Source organism: Leptonychotes weddellii, chromosome 4 (genome assembly GCF_054177405.1).
Source record: "Leptonychotes weddellii isolate Sample4059 chromosome 4, ASM5417740v2, whole genome shotgun sequence".
In the NCBI taxonomy this organism is placed as follows: domain Eukaryota; kingdom Metazoa; phylum Chordata; class Mammalia; order Carnivora; family Phocidae; genus Leptonychotes; species Leptonychotes weddellii.
Window position 1 is genome coordinate 11,206,934 of NC_138372.1, and position 15,544 is coordinate 11,222,477.

At 52.7% G+C, this 15,544-nt stretch overlaps 1 protein-coding gene across 2 annotated transcripts in view; it reads right to left on the bottom strand.

Moving 5' to 3' along the window:
• The window catches only part of PADI2 (peptidyl arginine deiminase 2), a 46,391-nt gene that overhangs the window by 6,428 nt on the left and 24,419 nt on the right, over positions 1 to 15,544 (bottom strand). For both annotated transcript variants that reach the window (XM_081817574.1, XM_081817575.1), the window contains 7 exons: positions 10,744 to 10,922; positions 8,909 to 9,012; positions 7,816 to 7,927; positions 6,992 to 7,099; positions 4,281 to 4,432; positions 2,253 to 2,397; positions 1,414 to 1,507 (listed from right to left, as the gene is read on the bottom strand). In XM_081817574.1, the coding sequence (XP_081673700.1) occupies positions 1,414 to 1,507; positions 2,253 to 2,397; positions 4,281 to 4,432; positions 6,992 to 7,099; positions 7,816 to 7,927; positions 8,909 to 9,012; positions 10,744 to 10,922 (894 nt within the window). The remainder of the gene's footprint in view (positions 1 to 1,413; positions 1,508 to 2,252; positions 2,398 to 4,280; positions 4,433 to 6,991; positions 7,100 to 7,815; positions 7,928 to 8,908; positions 9,013 to 10,743; positions 10,923 to 15,544) is intronic.

The following is a 15,544-nucleotide window of genomic DNA, read 5'->3' on the forward strand; positions in this document are numbered from 1 at the left end:
AAAAAAAAATAGATGTTTTAGAGGGATTAACTCAGGAATCTTTCCTGCATTTCTATGAGGTACCTGCTAGCATTAAAGATGGGGAAACGGAGGCACAGAGAAGGTAAATGACTTGTCCAAGGTCTCATAGCTGGTGGCAGAGCCCGCATGCAGACCAGACAGTCTGATTTCAGAGCCTAAGCTATTAATAATAATTCTTCTTCTTCTTCCTCTTCCTCCTCCCCTTCTCCTCCTTCTCCTTCCCCTCCTCTTGCTCCTCTTTCTTCTTCTTCCCCTTCTCTTTCCTCTTCTTTCTTCTCCCCCTCCCCCTCTTCCTCTTCCTCCCCCTTCTTCTTCTTCTTCTTTCTTCTTCTCCTCCTCCTTCTCCTTCTTCTATTTTGCCTGATCTGAGAAGAGTTTGCTGGTCCGTTGCACTTCCCAGTCTTGTAGCTTGTCCGTGGCAAAGAGATTGGGGCTGTCATGCCCTGTTCCTGCACCATCTCCACACCCCACTTGGACCCATCTGTACAAAGATAATGGTATCTATATCCTATGGGTAGCCTCAGGGTATGATTAGTATATAAAGAAGCCTCCAGAAAATCCAGACTCGTGCCTGCCAATCCAAGGAAAAAATTTCCCATTGGTGGGGAATCAAAAAAGGACAGAGGGCTTAAACTGGCCTTGTCTGCTCTAGATACCAGTCACTATCAGGAACACTGCCTTCGGATCTGGCGGGCAGTGATGTATGTAAGTATTAACCAGCCCTAATAACGCGACTCTTGGGAGTAGGCAGATTGGGGATACCAACCTGAAAAGTGACACAGAGTAATGTAAGAAAAACATGTAAGGAAGAAATTGTCACGGCCTCTCTAACCTGGCTCACTGTCTCCACCTGATCAGCTTTCCCTCTTTCCATGATTAATTTAAGAGCACAGCTAATCCCGGTCAACATCCGTCCCAGTTAAGGGAATGTCTACATGAAGCAGGTAATTTCTCCCTCTGGGACTGACAGTCATCACTGTCTGACTCTAGATCATGTCTATCTACTCCCACTTTTCTTTCTGTCCCTAAATTGGGTTGTGTATGTTTTTCTCTATCTCCTTTTCAAGCTCCTTGTATACAGATCGCATGTCAGTTAACTCTCTTTTGGGCCTGGTGCCATTTAAAGTAGACGCCAGGGCCTGAAGAAGCATTTGGCACTGCTGATGATAATAAGGAGCAGTGGGTGGTTCGATGGTCCGGCTGACCACAGTGAGGGTCACTAGAGGTCAGGGCTCCTTCCCACCATGGTGACCTCACAGCCTGGAGCAGGCCAGACGCCCAGGGAAGGGGAGCTGGATGCCCAGGGGCAAAGCGATCACCTGCCCCATCCTCCTGAGCATCTCTCTGGGGGCTCAGCTCCCCACTCCCTGCCAAAGTTCCGTGGGCACTCACCTTTGAACATGATGGCCTCCCCGTGGCCCTCCCTCTGCTTCTCTCGAAAGAGCTTGTAGCAGGCTGAGGTACTGGCCATGAGCATCCGGAATTCCTGCAAGAGGATGTCCAGAGGGACAGTGTCAGCAGAGGGGAAGGGGCCAGGGAGCACGAGGGAGTCCCTGGGGACTCGGAGCCCTGTCTGCCTGTTGCCTCAGGTCTTCCCATGCCGAGGGGCAAAGGCAGCCTGGCAGAGTTTTCTCTGTTTCGGGGGAGTATTTCTCACCCTTCCTGCTATAGAAATTCCTTCACCTCAGCAATGTCATCGCGTCAAAGCTCAGAGTCCAAAATGGCTTTGGACAGGGTGGAAGCGCATCTCCCAGTGGCCAAGAGGATGGGCCATTTGCGTGACATTTCTAGGGTATGAAGTTGCAGCCATTCCTTTCACTTCAGAAAGTGAAAAAGCCCCAGACCCATACCCCGGAGCTCTCTAGAGCATCACGGCAAATCCAGTAGCCGCTAGCCCCGTGATTACTGGACTCTTGAATTGGGGCTAATCTGAATTGAGATGTGCGGTTAAGAGTAAAATGCACACCGGATTTTGAAGACTTGGTATGAATCAAAGAACATAAAATTTCTCATTTATATTTTTACATTGATTACATGTTGAAATGCTAATATTTTGGTATATTGGGTTAAAAATTCACCCGCCACAGCGACAACAGGCAAACCAACTTGAGCCTACTTCCTTCTTCCTCTGTGCAGTCCACTCCCTGTAGAACCTGCCCCCTGCTGACAAGAGCTGGTAGTACCTGGGTTCTCCATCATCCTATTCACTCTAGCCTCGGGGGCCAGCTCACCTTTGTGCCCGGAATGGGGACGAAGGTCATGAACTCGTCCACGTGGCCCACGGTCAGCCAATCCGAGTAGAGCTCCACAGGTGCCTGCACCTGCTGGGCCTGCAGGAAGTCCCACACCACCTTAGTCATCCTCCGACCGCCGGACCTGGCGCAGGGGTGGAGAGGAGGCAGGTCTTCAGATGCTTTCCCACTGTGCCTGCCTCACCAGAGGGCCTACAGGAGCTCAGCCTCTGCAACCCAGCCTGTATCCAGGGTGGCATCAGCAAAAGTCACGAGAAGGAGCCTGAACCACAGGGCTGAGAGACCCTGGTACCGCAGGAAGGCATTTGAGCCCAAGGGGAAAGAAGGAGGCGTTAGCTGGAGCCATGGCCTCTACGAAGGCCATGGAGCCCAGCCTTCAGCTCTTTCAGCTCCTGAGGGTGTCAGTGGATATAAAGAGACCAGCTTCTGTGCTCAGGGGTCCTGCTGGACTGCTGGAGGGGGCTAAGGCACAGGCATGGTTCCAAAATCTGCCCTAGCCTATGTGCCTCTTTGTTACATTAACTTCTACTTAACTTCCATCTTTAATCAGTTCAAGCAACACCTCCTCCAGGAAGCCCTTCCTGAATTTTAGACTCTCTGAGGTCTTTGATCCCTAGTACCCTTACACTATTACTCAAGGGCCTCCCAGTGGCCAAGAAATTCCTCTCTGATTTGGCCCCTGCCTGGATCTGCTACCTCCTCTCCCTCCCTTCCTCTTTGTTCTACTTCCTAAGTTTGCTAGCTCCTCAAGGCTTTGCCCTCCCTGTTCCTTCTATTTGAAATGCTCTTTCCCTCTGATCTTCCATGGCTGCTCCCTTCTCATTCAAGCCTCGATTCCCAAGTCATTTCCTTAAAACCACAAAAGCTGAAGTGCACCTGCCCCATCATTCTTTACCATGTAACCCTATTTTACCTTCTTCATTGCAACTTATTAGCATCCAGAAAGGTCTCATTTCCTGGCTTCCATGTTGATTTCCTGTAATTCCTCCCACCTTAATTGAAAATTTCCCAAGAGCTGGGTCTTTGTCTGCTTGGCTCACTGATGTATCCCTAGAGCCTAGAACAGTGCCTGGCAGAGAGAAGGCCCTCAATAAATATTTATCTCCAAGGAGCCCTCCCTGGCCTCCCCAAAGGGGTTAAGGACCCCTCTTTGGGTTTCCTATCATTCTTTCTATCACTGTATATGGTCCTCCCTCCCCACTCCCTGCTGTTTCATATCTGTGATCTCCACTGTCTCCCTGAAGGCGGGGGCTGGGTTTCAGGTTTGGAATGCCATGGCTGGCACTGGGCTTGGCACTTGGCTGGGGCATGGGAAATACCTGATGAATGGATGAGTGGCTATTGAGTGGAGGGAGGAGAGGGGGTGGGCAAACGGGCACTGCCTGGCTAGTGGCCTCCCCCCAGAGGTAGAACATCCCATGTGGCTCAGAGGGACTTGGTGCCCAAATCCTGGCTGATCTCATGTATGCAGGTTGCTGGCAGCCCTTTTGTGAAATGAGGACCCGCAGTACTCACTCTTTCAGTGACTGTCCTGACCAAGGAAGAATCTGCCTTTTCATTGGGAAGAGGGTCACCTGGGGAGGGAGTGATGGTGTTGTGGACAGGCCAGGGAGCCAGGGACTCATGCTTAGGGGCAGGGCCATGTCTTCTCAGCCCTCTTTTGTGTATGGGTCACCCCAAGGACTTGATGGTACCTTCCCACTCAGCCTCTTTCGGTTACCTTCTATGGATTCCTTCCTCCCTTCCCTACTTGGTTTAAATCTCATTATATACCCTCCCATTTTGGGAAGAGCTATTTATTTAGTTTTATATTAGATCCTAAGTCATACTAAGATATAAAGGCTAACTTGGTTTTATTTCTAAGAGTGTCTGTATCTTTTCAGAGTCACAGAAGGGGTTCATTTTCCCAGCCAGTCACTCCATGTGTGAGCAACCCAGGCCATTCCTAAAGAGAAAGAGTAACTTCCCCACCCCCACTTTCCCCAGCCCCACCCTGGCCTCTCTTACAGAGGAAAGCTGCTCCCGATGAGGATCCGGCCCAGGGGGTATGTCTTGCCGTTCACAGTCACTGGTGGACTGACCTCCAGGTTCCCAAAGGAATCAAGGCTGGTGACAGGCTCAAAGAGGGGCTCCCGGGTCACGTAGCCAAAATCTGGGCCCTAGGCAGAGGGCACACACCCATCATTAGTCTCCTGTAGCCAGAGGTCCTTAGCCCTGGGTCAGCTACCCGCTGATGACTACTCTTTCACCACCTTTGGTCTGGCCCTGTGGGCACTTGGTTTCTAGGGGGTCTTCTTATTCCCACTGAAGAGCAAGGGGCAAGGCACGGGGAGGCTGAGTTTGTGGGCAGGTTGGTGTGAGGGTGGGCCTACATGACAGTATATAAGTGTGGATTAGTGTGTGTGTGTGTGTGTGTGCACTGGGTCTTTGCATGTACCTCTGCTTCTAGACACAGAGACATTTTGATGACTTCAGGGCTAGTTCTCATTTTGTGCTGTTGACACCCCTGCTCATCTCTTTATTTATCTGACCCTCAGTTTCCCCATCTGTAAAAGAGGTGTTGGATACGGTGCCAGGGGAGGGCGGTAGGTTGTATCCTTGTTCCCAGAGACTTGCTGCCCTCTTCACAGGAAGAGGATTTTGCATCCTGAGCCATTGCTGGTGTGTGGTATCTCCCAGTGGAAGGAATAGAATTCCCCACCCAGTGTTAGACTCGGTCATGTGACTAGCTTTGGCCAGTGAAATGTGAGCAGAAGTGACGCATAAGATCCTCTGTGTGTGTCTGCCAAAGTGTTCTCTTCTCCTTGTGCTAGGAGAATGGCATTTCCCAGGCTGGGGCTGTTCCTGCAGCCTGGGCTCTAGAATGGGGAAGGCACGAGGAACCAGGGCCGCAGACAACCGACCAACCGGCAACACAGAGTGCAAGCGAGAAATGGACCTTCGTTGTCAGCCACCAAGTTTTGGGGGTTGTTTGTTACTGCAGCTGCACCTAGTAAAAGCTGACCAATACATACAGGAATGGCAGATACGTAACATATAGAGCATCGCAACCCATTCCCAACCACCCGTATTTGTTCACTGAGTCCACAGAGAGCCTCAGAATCTTTCTTAGAACAGAGCTCCAAAAAACTAGAGTTGGCACACAATATAACCCCAGGGACCTTTGAATTTTAAGGTTCCTTTCAGGATTTTTTGGTGAAAAAGTAGGGTGCTTGCTTGGGAACTTGCACTGGGGCTGGAACTAAGCTTGTCTGACAAAAATTCTTGTTAAAAAATCCCCTGAGGTGGGAAGATGTGGCTTATTCTGGCCCAGTGGAGAGGCTCAAGGGATAGCCGTGCCCAGTGACATGGATGGCCGCAGCCTAGCGCTTTCTCGCCCGGGAGCCCCAGATGGCAAGGTGTGATTTGCTGGAGGCTGGGGCAGCTGGGCTTTCGGGCATCACGCAGGCGGGCAGGCACGCAGCACAAAGTCGTTTTTGTGCTGGAACAGTGCAGCCCGGGACCTTGGCACCAGGCCAGCCTGGAACACTGAAGGCAGGTAGTGACCTGGGAAGAACGTGAGAACAGGAGCTGGGAGGCCTCGGTTCTCAGGCCTGCGGCAACCGCTGCTGGGAGCCGGTTTGACTCTACCCTTCACAGTGTGGGAAGACGCGGACAGTCCTCACCTAGGACAACGTCCAGGGCTGTGGAATGACAACCGTAATGGTGGCTAATAGTGATCATTGTATTAGGTGCAGCAGGACGTCTTCTAGGTGCCTTCAATCTTCACAATGATCCCGCGAGTGGAATACCATTTCCAGCCCATTTACAGATGAGCAAACTGAGGCTTGAAGAGGTTAAGTGGCTTGCCCAAGGTCAAGGGGTGGAACAAGATGCAAGGCCAGGCTCTACCACCGTCTCCCTGTGGTGAGGGCTCTAGGTTAGGGAAGGTTCTCAGGAAGTAGATGTGAGCCTATGAATGTCTCCAACTCAAGCAGAGGCTGCCCTGCACGTGACCTTGGGAAAAGCCCCTGACCTATCCCAGTCTATCCCAGTCTCTGCTTTGTGCTCTGTCTGAGCCTCCCCTGCCTGTTCAAGGTGGAAGGTGAGGATAAAAGAGGCAGGTTTGGGTTCTGCCCTCACTGCACCAGTGGTTACGGGCATCAGTGGGAGTGGTAACGGCTTCTAGAATCAGGGGGTCAGATTGCTTTCAAAAACACACACAGACTGAAAACCACAGCTTCAGTGAGCTTTGAAGTTGGAACCATGATTTTCGACAATTGCTTAACTATAATTTTCCTCTTTGAAACTGATTTTTCTGCAAGTTGGGGGTGGGGCAGGGGCGGGAGCTGCCTCTTTCCCATAGTTCCCATTTCCTACGAGAAAACTCTCCTATGAGTAAATTTTTTTATCCAAGGGATCGAGAAGTCTTGTCAGGGTGCTTTTCACTCCTGCCTTTCAAAGTGGGTGATACTGATAACAACAGTGCATTTATTGAGCACTTGTGGTATGCCAGGCCCTGGGGTAGTGGTCACACTCTCCTATGAGAAGGGTCTCCAAGGAAAGGACCACGGAGGTCACTATCCCAACTGACCTATTCGGCAGATGAGAAGATGGAGGCTCTGGGCAACAGACTAACTTGTCAAGGGTGCCCCCAGGTCTCCTGTCCACTCTATCCTGTAAGAGTCCCCAGGATCGTTCCCTCACCCCCCACCCCAAGGTGGCCCTCAGCATCTCACCAGAAGCTGCTTCACTGGGAAGTCCTTCAGGTTTCCATCTCGGGGGGAGTCCAGTACCACGGGGAAGCCTTTGTGGGGGGCCTCTATGTAGCCAAACTCAACTTCATCCTGTGGGGACACCAAGGAGAGCCGTCAGACGAGCCAGCCTCCCTAGTTCTCCTCACTAGCAAGCGATGGCAGGGGCTTCTTACATAGCCTTCTTCAAATAGTCTCTGCATGCTCTAAGCATGTTTGTACTCCTATCAACCCCATTTCTTAAAACATAATCAATAACATCCTATGTACAATTTCCTGCAAGTGACACCTTAATTTGAAGTGCATTCTGTATTTTTAGGTTGGCTTCTTTTTTTTTTTTTTTTTTAAAGATTTTATTTATTTATTTGACACAGAGAGACACGGCGAGAGAGGGAACACAAGCAGGGGGAGCGGGAGAGGGAGAAGCAGGCTCCCCGCTGAGCAGGGAGCCCGATGCGGGGCTCGATCCCAGGACCCTGGGATCATGACCTGAGCCGAAGGCAGACGCTTAACGACTGAGCCACCCAGGCGCCCCAGGTTGGCTTCTTTTTAGCTGTTGTATAGTACTCCATGGTAAGGCTATCCCCTCATATGGTTACTCAGTCTCTCCTGGGGGACAGTCTTTTGCTACTTCAAGAAGCAATGCTGCAGTGAGTTGCCTTATACATTTGTCTCTGTGCACACGTATATGTATGAGCTGACAGCAGAATTCCCATACATGGAGCTGCTGGGTGCCAGGGCACTGATGTTAAGCCAACTCTTCTTGCCTGAGGCATGGGCCACATCCCTCCCAGCCCGCAGTGCCTCACCTGGATCCAGCGGTCACCTCGGTTTATATACTGGAAGCAGACCTTCAGTTCACAGTTGGTTTTCTCAACCAGGTTCTTCACCTCTTTCAGGAACAAGTAATTGTCCTTCATGCTGAGAATTTCGGGGAAGAGAGGGAGGACAGGAGGAAGGGTGAGGAGGGACGAGGGCCAGTCCAACTGAGGTGGCAACAAGCAGCTTTCACCTCTGGGTTGTGCTGGGCAGATGAGGCCACAAATGTGTTCATAGTCACCTTTGTGAAGGCTGCTGGAGCCAAGGCCAAGCAAGCTCCTCCACTCATGGTGTTTGCCAAGGTCACGGACACATAAAACAAGAAGGGAGACTCTTCCCCACACCCACCCAGATTTTTGGAGAGCTGTGTCTAATCCCGAGGCAGGGGATTGGCCCAGGGCCTCAGGGTCCCACTTGTCATGGCCAGCATCCATCTGCAGGGACTCCTTTCCCTTGTTTCTCATCTTGCTGCAGCTGTCTAGCACATAATAGGTGCTCAAAAAAAAAAAAAAAAAAGAAGAGAAAAGCTGCATAAGATGAGCTGAACATCCATTGCATAGGAGGTTCCCAACCAGATGGTGCGGACCAAGAATGAGAAAAGGAATGATAGCTATTTTTTAAAAAGATTTTATTTATTTATTTAATTGACAGAGAGAGAGAGAGAGATAGCAAGAGCAGGAACACAAGCAGGGGGAGTGGGAGAGGGAGAAACAGGCTTCCTGCCGAGCAGGGAGCCCGATGTGGGGCTCGATCCCAGGACCCTGGGATCACGACCTGAGCCGAAGGCAGACGCTTAACCAACTGAGCCACCCAGGCACCCAGGAATGATAGCTGGTATTTTTAAAGCACAAACTGTGCCAGGACCTTGGATTAATACTTTGCCTGCTTCATTTAATGCCCACGGTGACTCTGTGATGTCAGCATTTCAGAGAAACAGAGGCACAGAGAGGTCAAGTGAGTTGCTCAAGGTCACACAGGTGGTAAGTGACAGAGCCAGGCTCTGAACTCAGGTCTGTCTGCCCCTGAAGCCCCAGCTTTAACCACTCTGCTGCGCTGCCTCCCTGAGCCCTGGCCATTGCTTACCAGCACACGAACACCGACACGGGAGGCAAGATGTTGGGGGTCATGATCCACGGAGCAATCCGGAATATCACGGTGTCCGTGAAGATGGGTGTCAGGGGAATCTCCTGAGCGTGGGAGAGGGGAGGGGATCAGAAAGTCTGGTCAGGGTACCTTTCATGCCTGCTTTCTAAAGTGGGTGAAAGCGATAACCATACTGCATTTATTGAGCGCTTGTGGTATGCTAGGCCTTGGGGGAGCACCACACGTGCCATTTCATTTCTGCTTTACAGCAACCCCAGGGGGTAGATAGTATTATAACCCGTGTTTTACAGGTAGGGAAACTGAGTCACAGACCTCTAGCCACAGACCTGTTTCACGTGGTTAGTAAGGGGCAGAGCCTGGATTTAAACCCAGGTGGTCAGGCGGCTGCCCCATACTCTTAACCACTATCGGATCTTGCCCCATCAAAGTCCCCTTCCTGAAACTGGCCTGCGAGATGGCCGGGCCAGCCCTGCACCTTCTTCTGTCTCTGCTTTGGGCACCTTGCCCTTTTCTACAGGTGAGCATTTTAATGTTGCTTGGGGGAATTTTGCTATGTCCAGATTGTTCTTTAAGGAAAGGTTCAGGAAGCTTGCCTGGAACCTGAGGGAAAATGAGTGGATTCCGGGGTTCCTTTGTGTAGTTGGCTTTGAACAGCTACAGGAAATGGGCACCTGCCCTTGGCAGAGACCATGGGGGCAGGCAGGCCTAGGGGCCTAGCTGGCCTTTCCTGCCTGGGTCTGCTTTGTGAGTCTCTGTTGGTGCCTGCTGGAGGGGCAAGTCTGAGGCCCTGATGGCCAGGCTACTCCAGGCACAGGTGGGAGCAGAAGCCCTCCCCCGTCCCGTCCTGCCTTTTCTGCCTCTCTTCTTCTGAGGGACTCGAGGGCTCTTTGTGAATGAGGTCTTACAAGTTTGGATGCTCACAACCGCCGCAGAAAGCAGAAACTTCTGCTGTTTGTCTTACAGATGGGGAAACTGAGGCACGGGGCGTAAATTCACCTGCCCAATGTCTCCTGGGCTTGAAACTTGGCAGTCTGACTCCAGAGCCTGTTCTCATAAATCTAAGCCAGATTCAGCCTCACCTTCTGCGAACCCCACTGTGTCCTGCCTCCAAAGTACTCTGAAAATGACAATGGGGAGGGGACCCTGTGTTGGGGAGGGCAGCCAGGTCCCTCCCTATATCTGAGCAAAGCGGGGTGGGCTCAAGAGGTGGGAGTCTGGGGCTGCAGTCTTTGTGACGAGAGGTCCTTGTCAGCAGGACACACTCTAAGTGAGGGGGGCTTCTCCTCTAGAGGGGCAGGCGCTCTCCTTCCTGTCCAGTTTCCCAAACCAAGAAGAATGGTGAGTGAGATGTCTGGCCGTAGGGCTGGGGGCATGACTTGGGCCTGGGATTTGGGGTTCAGTCTGTGGTCAGAGTTGGTATAACCCGCAGTTAGGGTAAAGGGTCCGTCCGGGGAGGGAAAAGCAGGGCATATAAGTAGTCGATAAATCTCACGTGTGTGGCCTAGTTTGCTCCCTGCACTAACCACTGGGGATCTGTGCCTCAGAACTAGGCCCACACTGCTGCAGGGAGGAGGGCAGACCAGGGCACAGATGTGGGGATGCCAGAAAACCTTACCCGCAGGGAATCCTGGGGAGTAGGTGCAGCAAACAGGAGGATCCCTAGAGCATAGCCCAGAGGAGCCTGGCAGACAGGTGCGGGTGGTTGATGTGGAGCAGCTGGATCTCCAATCTTGGCCTCCCCCCCCATGCTTTGAGGGGAGTGGAGCATTGTGGGGACCCGAGAGTGGCCCTCTGGAAGGCCTGGGAGCCCTCACCTCGGCCATGTACTCCAGCAGGCTGACGTGGATGGAGACCAGGCCTGGGAAGCCCTCGTCGGGAAAACGCAGGCCTTCGACAAAAAACAACAGCTCCGCAGAGCCGCCCGTGTACTTGACCACGTGGTAGAGCTTCCGCCGGCCCAGGATGTGGATGTAACGCTGGCCGAAAAATGGGTCTGGAGGGAGAAGGGCCCATGTCAGGCCCCCGCCCCTGCCAGAGGGTGTCAGTGGGGCGGGGGACAAGATGGCCGAGTAGCTTGTCCTCTAGACACAGGGAGAAAAGCACAAGCAGAAAATGCCACCAGAAGGGCCATGGCCCGGTCATCGTCCCAGCACTGCTGTGTGCTCGCCATGTGGCACGGCGAAACCAGACCACCTCTCTAGTTTCTGGCTTCCTCGTCTATAAAATGGGCTAACGCCCAGGGACAGCACGGGTGAAATGACAGCAGGTGAGGACTGAGCACCGAGTGGTGTTGAAGAAGGATATTACGTTGCTGCTTTACAGATGAGGAAATCGATTCTCAAAAAGGAGAAATGGCTTGCTGAGGTCATATGGCCAGCAAGTGGCCAAGCTGGGGCTCAAATTCATGTGCAATTCTGAAACTCAAGCTCCCCTCCCCTTCCATACACGAAACACCAAGGTGCCCATTTATACCCCAAATTCCTGTCCGTATAACGGAAGCCACATTGGCATACAGCCCCGCGCATGGTCTCTGGCTGTACCGTCTCGTGGCTGGGAGGAAAGGCAGGTTTCCCCAGTGTATCTGCCCCACTGGAGTCCCCCAACTCTTTCCAGTGCTGTTCCCTATGCTGGGAATATTTCCTTTCCTTCCAGGCCTTGATTTGGGTCCCTTCTGGGAATGACGCCCAGAGACCAAGCCACGGACTCTGTGTGGAGCTTCTGTAGCCTCCATCCTTGCCCATCACAGCCCTTCTGAGTGGGTATGAGCTCAGTGTTTAGTTGTTGGCCCCAAGAGACTGTCACCTGAGGGCAGAGACAGGCCTGGCCGGACCTAGTGCCAATGTCGCAGAGGTCGTGTTTAGTAAATGTCTACCTAATGAACCCATAGCTTCCACGCCACTCCCTATGGGAGAATTTTCAGGCCAGAGCAGAATTACTACTCTGTTTCCAGCATGGGCGACCTCTGGGGAGGTGGTGGTGGTAATGGATAGAAATGGTCAAGATGCGGGGCGCCTGGGTGGCTCAGTCGTTAAGTGCCTGCCTTCGGCTCAGGTCATGGTCCCAGGGTCCTGGGATCGAGCCCCACATCGGGCTCCCTGCTCCGCAGGAAGCCTGCTTCTCCCTCTCCCACTCCCCCTGCTTGTGTTCCCTCTCTTGCTGTATCTCTCTCTGTCAAATAAATAAAATCTTTAAAAAAAAAAAAAAAAGAAATGGTCAAGATGCTATATTTCTGTCGGAGAGCAGTGCTCAGCCGATGATAAGATAATGCCGATGTGGGAAGTGTGTAACATGGGAGAGAGCTACGGCCAGGTTCCTGGGGTGGGGAGTGGGGGGAAAGGGAGGCAAGGTGGGGAGCATGTGAGCAGAGGAAGGGAGACTTTGAGATGCACTTCGGGGTGGCAGAGGTGGGATGCAGTGAGGAGAGGAGATACTTGCATTGCCAAAAGGCATGGAGGGAGGACAGTATGCAGTTCCAGAAGGAGTTTCTTTATGCCCTGCAGAGCTGGAAGGGCAGAATCAGGCTCGGCTTAGTACTTATTGTCAACAACAATGGTAAGGGTTAATGACTAGTCACCCGCGGATCAGTCCTCGTACAAATAGGGTGCATGATTAAAACTGGCAAATTAAATAGAGGAACCTCCGAAGCCCGGGCGCCAGACAGCTCCTCGTGAAGGACAACGTGCTCAACTGGACCCTGGTTATACGTCTTGTTGAGGGCACGTTACCTTAGTGGTTATGACTTCCAGAGTCAGAGAGACCTGGGTTCCAATACCGTTCTGGCTTTACAAGCAGCAAAACCTCAGGGAATTCACTTAACCTTCCTGAGCCTCAGTTTACCGGTTTGTTAAATGGGGATAATAACACCTAGGCCACAAGGTCATTGCAAGATAAAATGACACAGTATCAGTAACTTAGGGAAACCCGGTAACCATGGGTAACCATCATTAACACAGCTGGGACCCGTAGGTATCAGTATTACGAGAGCCCGTGAATGAGTTGGCACGTCCCTTTCTGCAAAACTTACGGCCTTTGTGTTGAACGGCTTATGAACAGAAGGCAAAGAAATAATACCTCACCTCACCTTCCCTTAGATGGGCCCAAGAAATGAGGCAGACAGACTGATACCCTGGATGTGCCAAGGAGCTGACACAGAAGGTGAAGTCCTTCTCACTCAGAAACAACAGGGTGCACCCTCAGGAGATCCTAATTGCTAAATAAATCCAGATGGATCTGCAGAATTAAAAAGTTCTCTTCCAGGCATTCAGGCTACACTTGAGCTGAGGCTCAGGGGAGAGATCTCAGGCCTAGAAGCTGACTTGTCTTTGCAGAGATCTCCAAAGCTTCCCCAGGAAGCCGGGCATTCCACCCGGGCCTGGGGAGGGAAGGGGTCTGGCCAGGAAGCTGGGTCAGGTAGAAGGACACGTTCTTGCTCATCTGCATGTAATTTTCTTTTCTTTTTTTGAAGATTTTATTTATTTATTTGACAGAGAGAGACAAAGCGAGAGAGGGAACACAAGCAGGGGGAGTGGGAGAGGGAGAAGCAGGCTCCCCACTGAGCAGGGAGCTCGATGCGGGGCTCGATCCCAGGACCCCGGGATCATGACCTGAGCCGAAGGCAGATGCTTAACGACTGAGCCACCCAGGCGCCTCTGAATGTAATTTTCTCCCTCTTGTGGCCTGCGATTTGCGCGTGTCTCTCTTTCTGGTGCTTGGGCTCAAGGCGGATTGATTCCGTGGTGGGAACAATGCAGCCATTGTCCCAGGCAGCCTCCTTCCCCTGCCCCCAGCTCGGTGGCCAGCTCTCCCTGCAGGAGCCAGCAATGCCCTTCTACTGAGCGGCCCACATGCCCCGAGCTGGGCCTGCCAGCCACCCTGACCTCTTTTTGGCCCCATGGTTTATGGTTTGGCATAACCCTTCTGGTTGCCTTGGAGCCATTCCACTTCCCAAGCAGACTCCTTGATGGTGTGACCAACCGTCCTGGTTTGCCCAGGACTGAGGGTTTTCCCAGGATGGGGGATTTTCAGTGTGAAAACCAGGGAGGTCCTGGGGAAACTAGGACAAGCTGGTCACTGTCTTGTTATAGGAAAAGGTCAGGCCCCGACTTTGGGATCCTGGGGCAGAATCTGAGGCTGGAACCGAGACACCTGTGTCTTCTTAACAGCACGGGGGACTTCTGTCTATTGCAAGGATTGTAATTCATAATCATCAGAATAATCCCAGCCAAAGCAATAAGTGCCATCTATAGAGAGCATTCCAAGGGCCGGCTCCTGCGCCCCGAGCCCCGCAGGACAACAGCCCAGATAAGGCAGACTGGGGAGTGGCAGCGTCTCAAGGTGTTTGTCTGCTCAGGGCCCCTCTCGGATGGCGAGTGAGAGGCAGGGATGCGATTACAGGGCCGGAGGGCAATCCACTCCCATTAATGAACAGAACCCTCTAGATAACATCCAGGTGTCCCTATTAGCAACATGTCGCATGTCCCAGTTCAATGCCACGGACGAGAGGAGCCAGGTGGAGGTTCTGATGTACCAGTCCCGCCTGCCCCGCTGGCAGCCCCATCCACCGCGGTTACCTTGGGCTGGACGGGATAAACATCAACAACTCCGGCCCCCTGGGGCAGCACAGCCCACCTGACTCTGGGGACATTCCAGCCTGTGGGAGGTCACTGCCAGGGCCCAGGGTGGATCAGGAGGACTGGCCTTGGGTGGTAGCCGTCCACTGCTGTCCGGGCTAAATCACTCCCTGCGGTGAGGGTCCGGGGCCCTCATGACCAGCTCCTCATGGCGACTGTCCTGGTTCTAGCGGGCCTTTCCCCAGAGGGATGCCAGAGATCCTGGGCCCCCCAGACAGCTGGGCGCACAGGGAAGCCCCACCCCGCATCACGGCAAATTGCAAAGCTAACTATTTTGCTGAGAGAGCTTTTTGATACATAAATCAGATCTTGACAGTCTCTTGCTTAAAACCCTCTAATGGCTTTCCACTGCTCTCAGAATAAAATCCAAGCCCGCTCTGCATGCCCTGGCCCCTGCCCAGCTCACTGACCTTGACTCCCAACACGTCCCCCACCTCTCATCTCCCCCTTTTGCTCCTCTAACGTTCGAGGCTGGTCCACTCCTCTCTGCTTTGTGCGTGCTGTTCCCTCTGCTTTGAACACTCTTCCCTCAGCTCATGAATGGCTGGTTCCTTCTTACTGTGGATTTGGGCCTCAGCTCAAATGTCACCTGCTCAGAGAGGCCTTTCCGGACCGCCCGGGGCCAGCGATGCCTCACCTCTGCCCCTGAAAGTCCCTCGTACTTGGTGGGTGTCATTTTCTCCCATTGTGCTCCTTATCGTGTCTCCCTCCCTAGAACATCACCTCTCCCCGGGTGGGGTGTGATTGCAGAGTTCATTGCAGGGGACCCCAGCACTAAGAACAGCGCCTGGCACACGTATTTATGTGGACCTCAAAAGCCTTTCCTCCCCTGCTTCATGGGGGAAGAAGGAGCTCTGGGTTGTACGTAAACTCAAGTCACTACCAACTCCTTTGAGGGAGTAGAGGCCTATCCCTGGGGCCTCCTGACTTCAAGGGCCAACAGGGCTGCCAGTGACCATTACCAAGAGGTGCGTCCTGGCCCTCT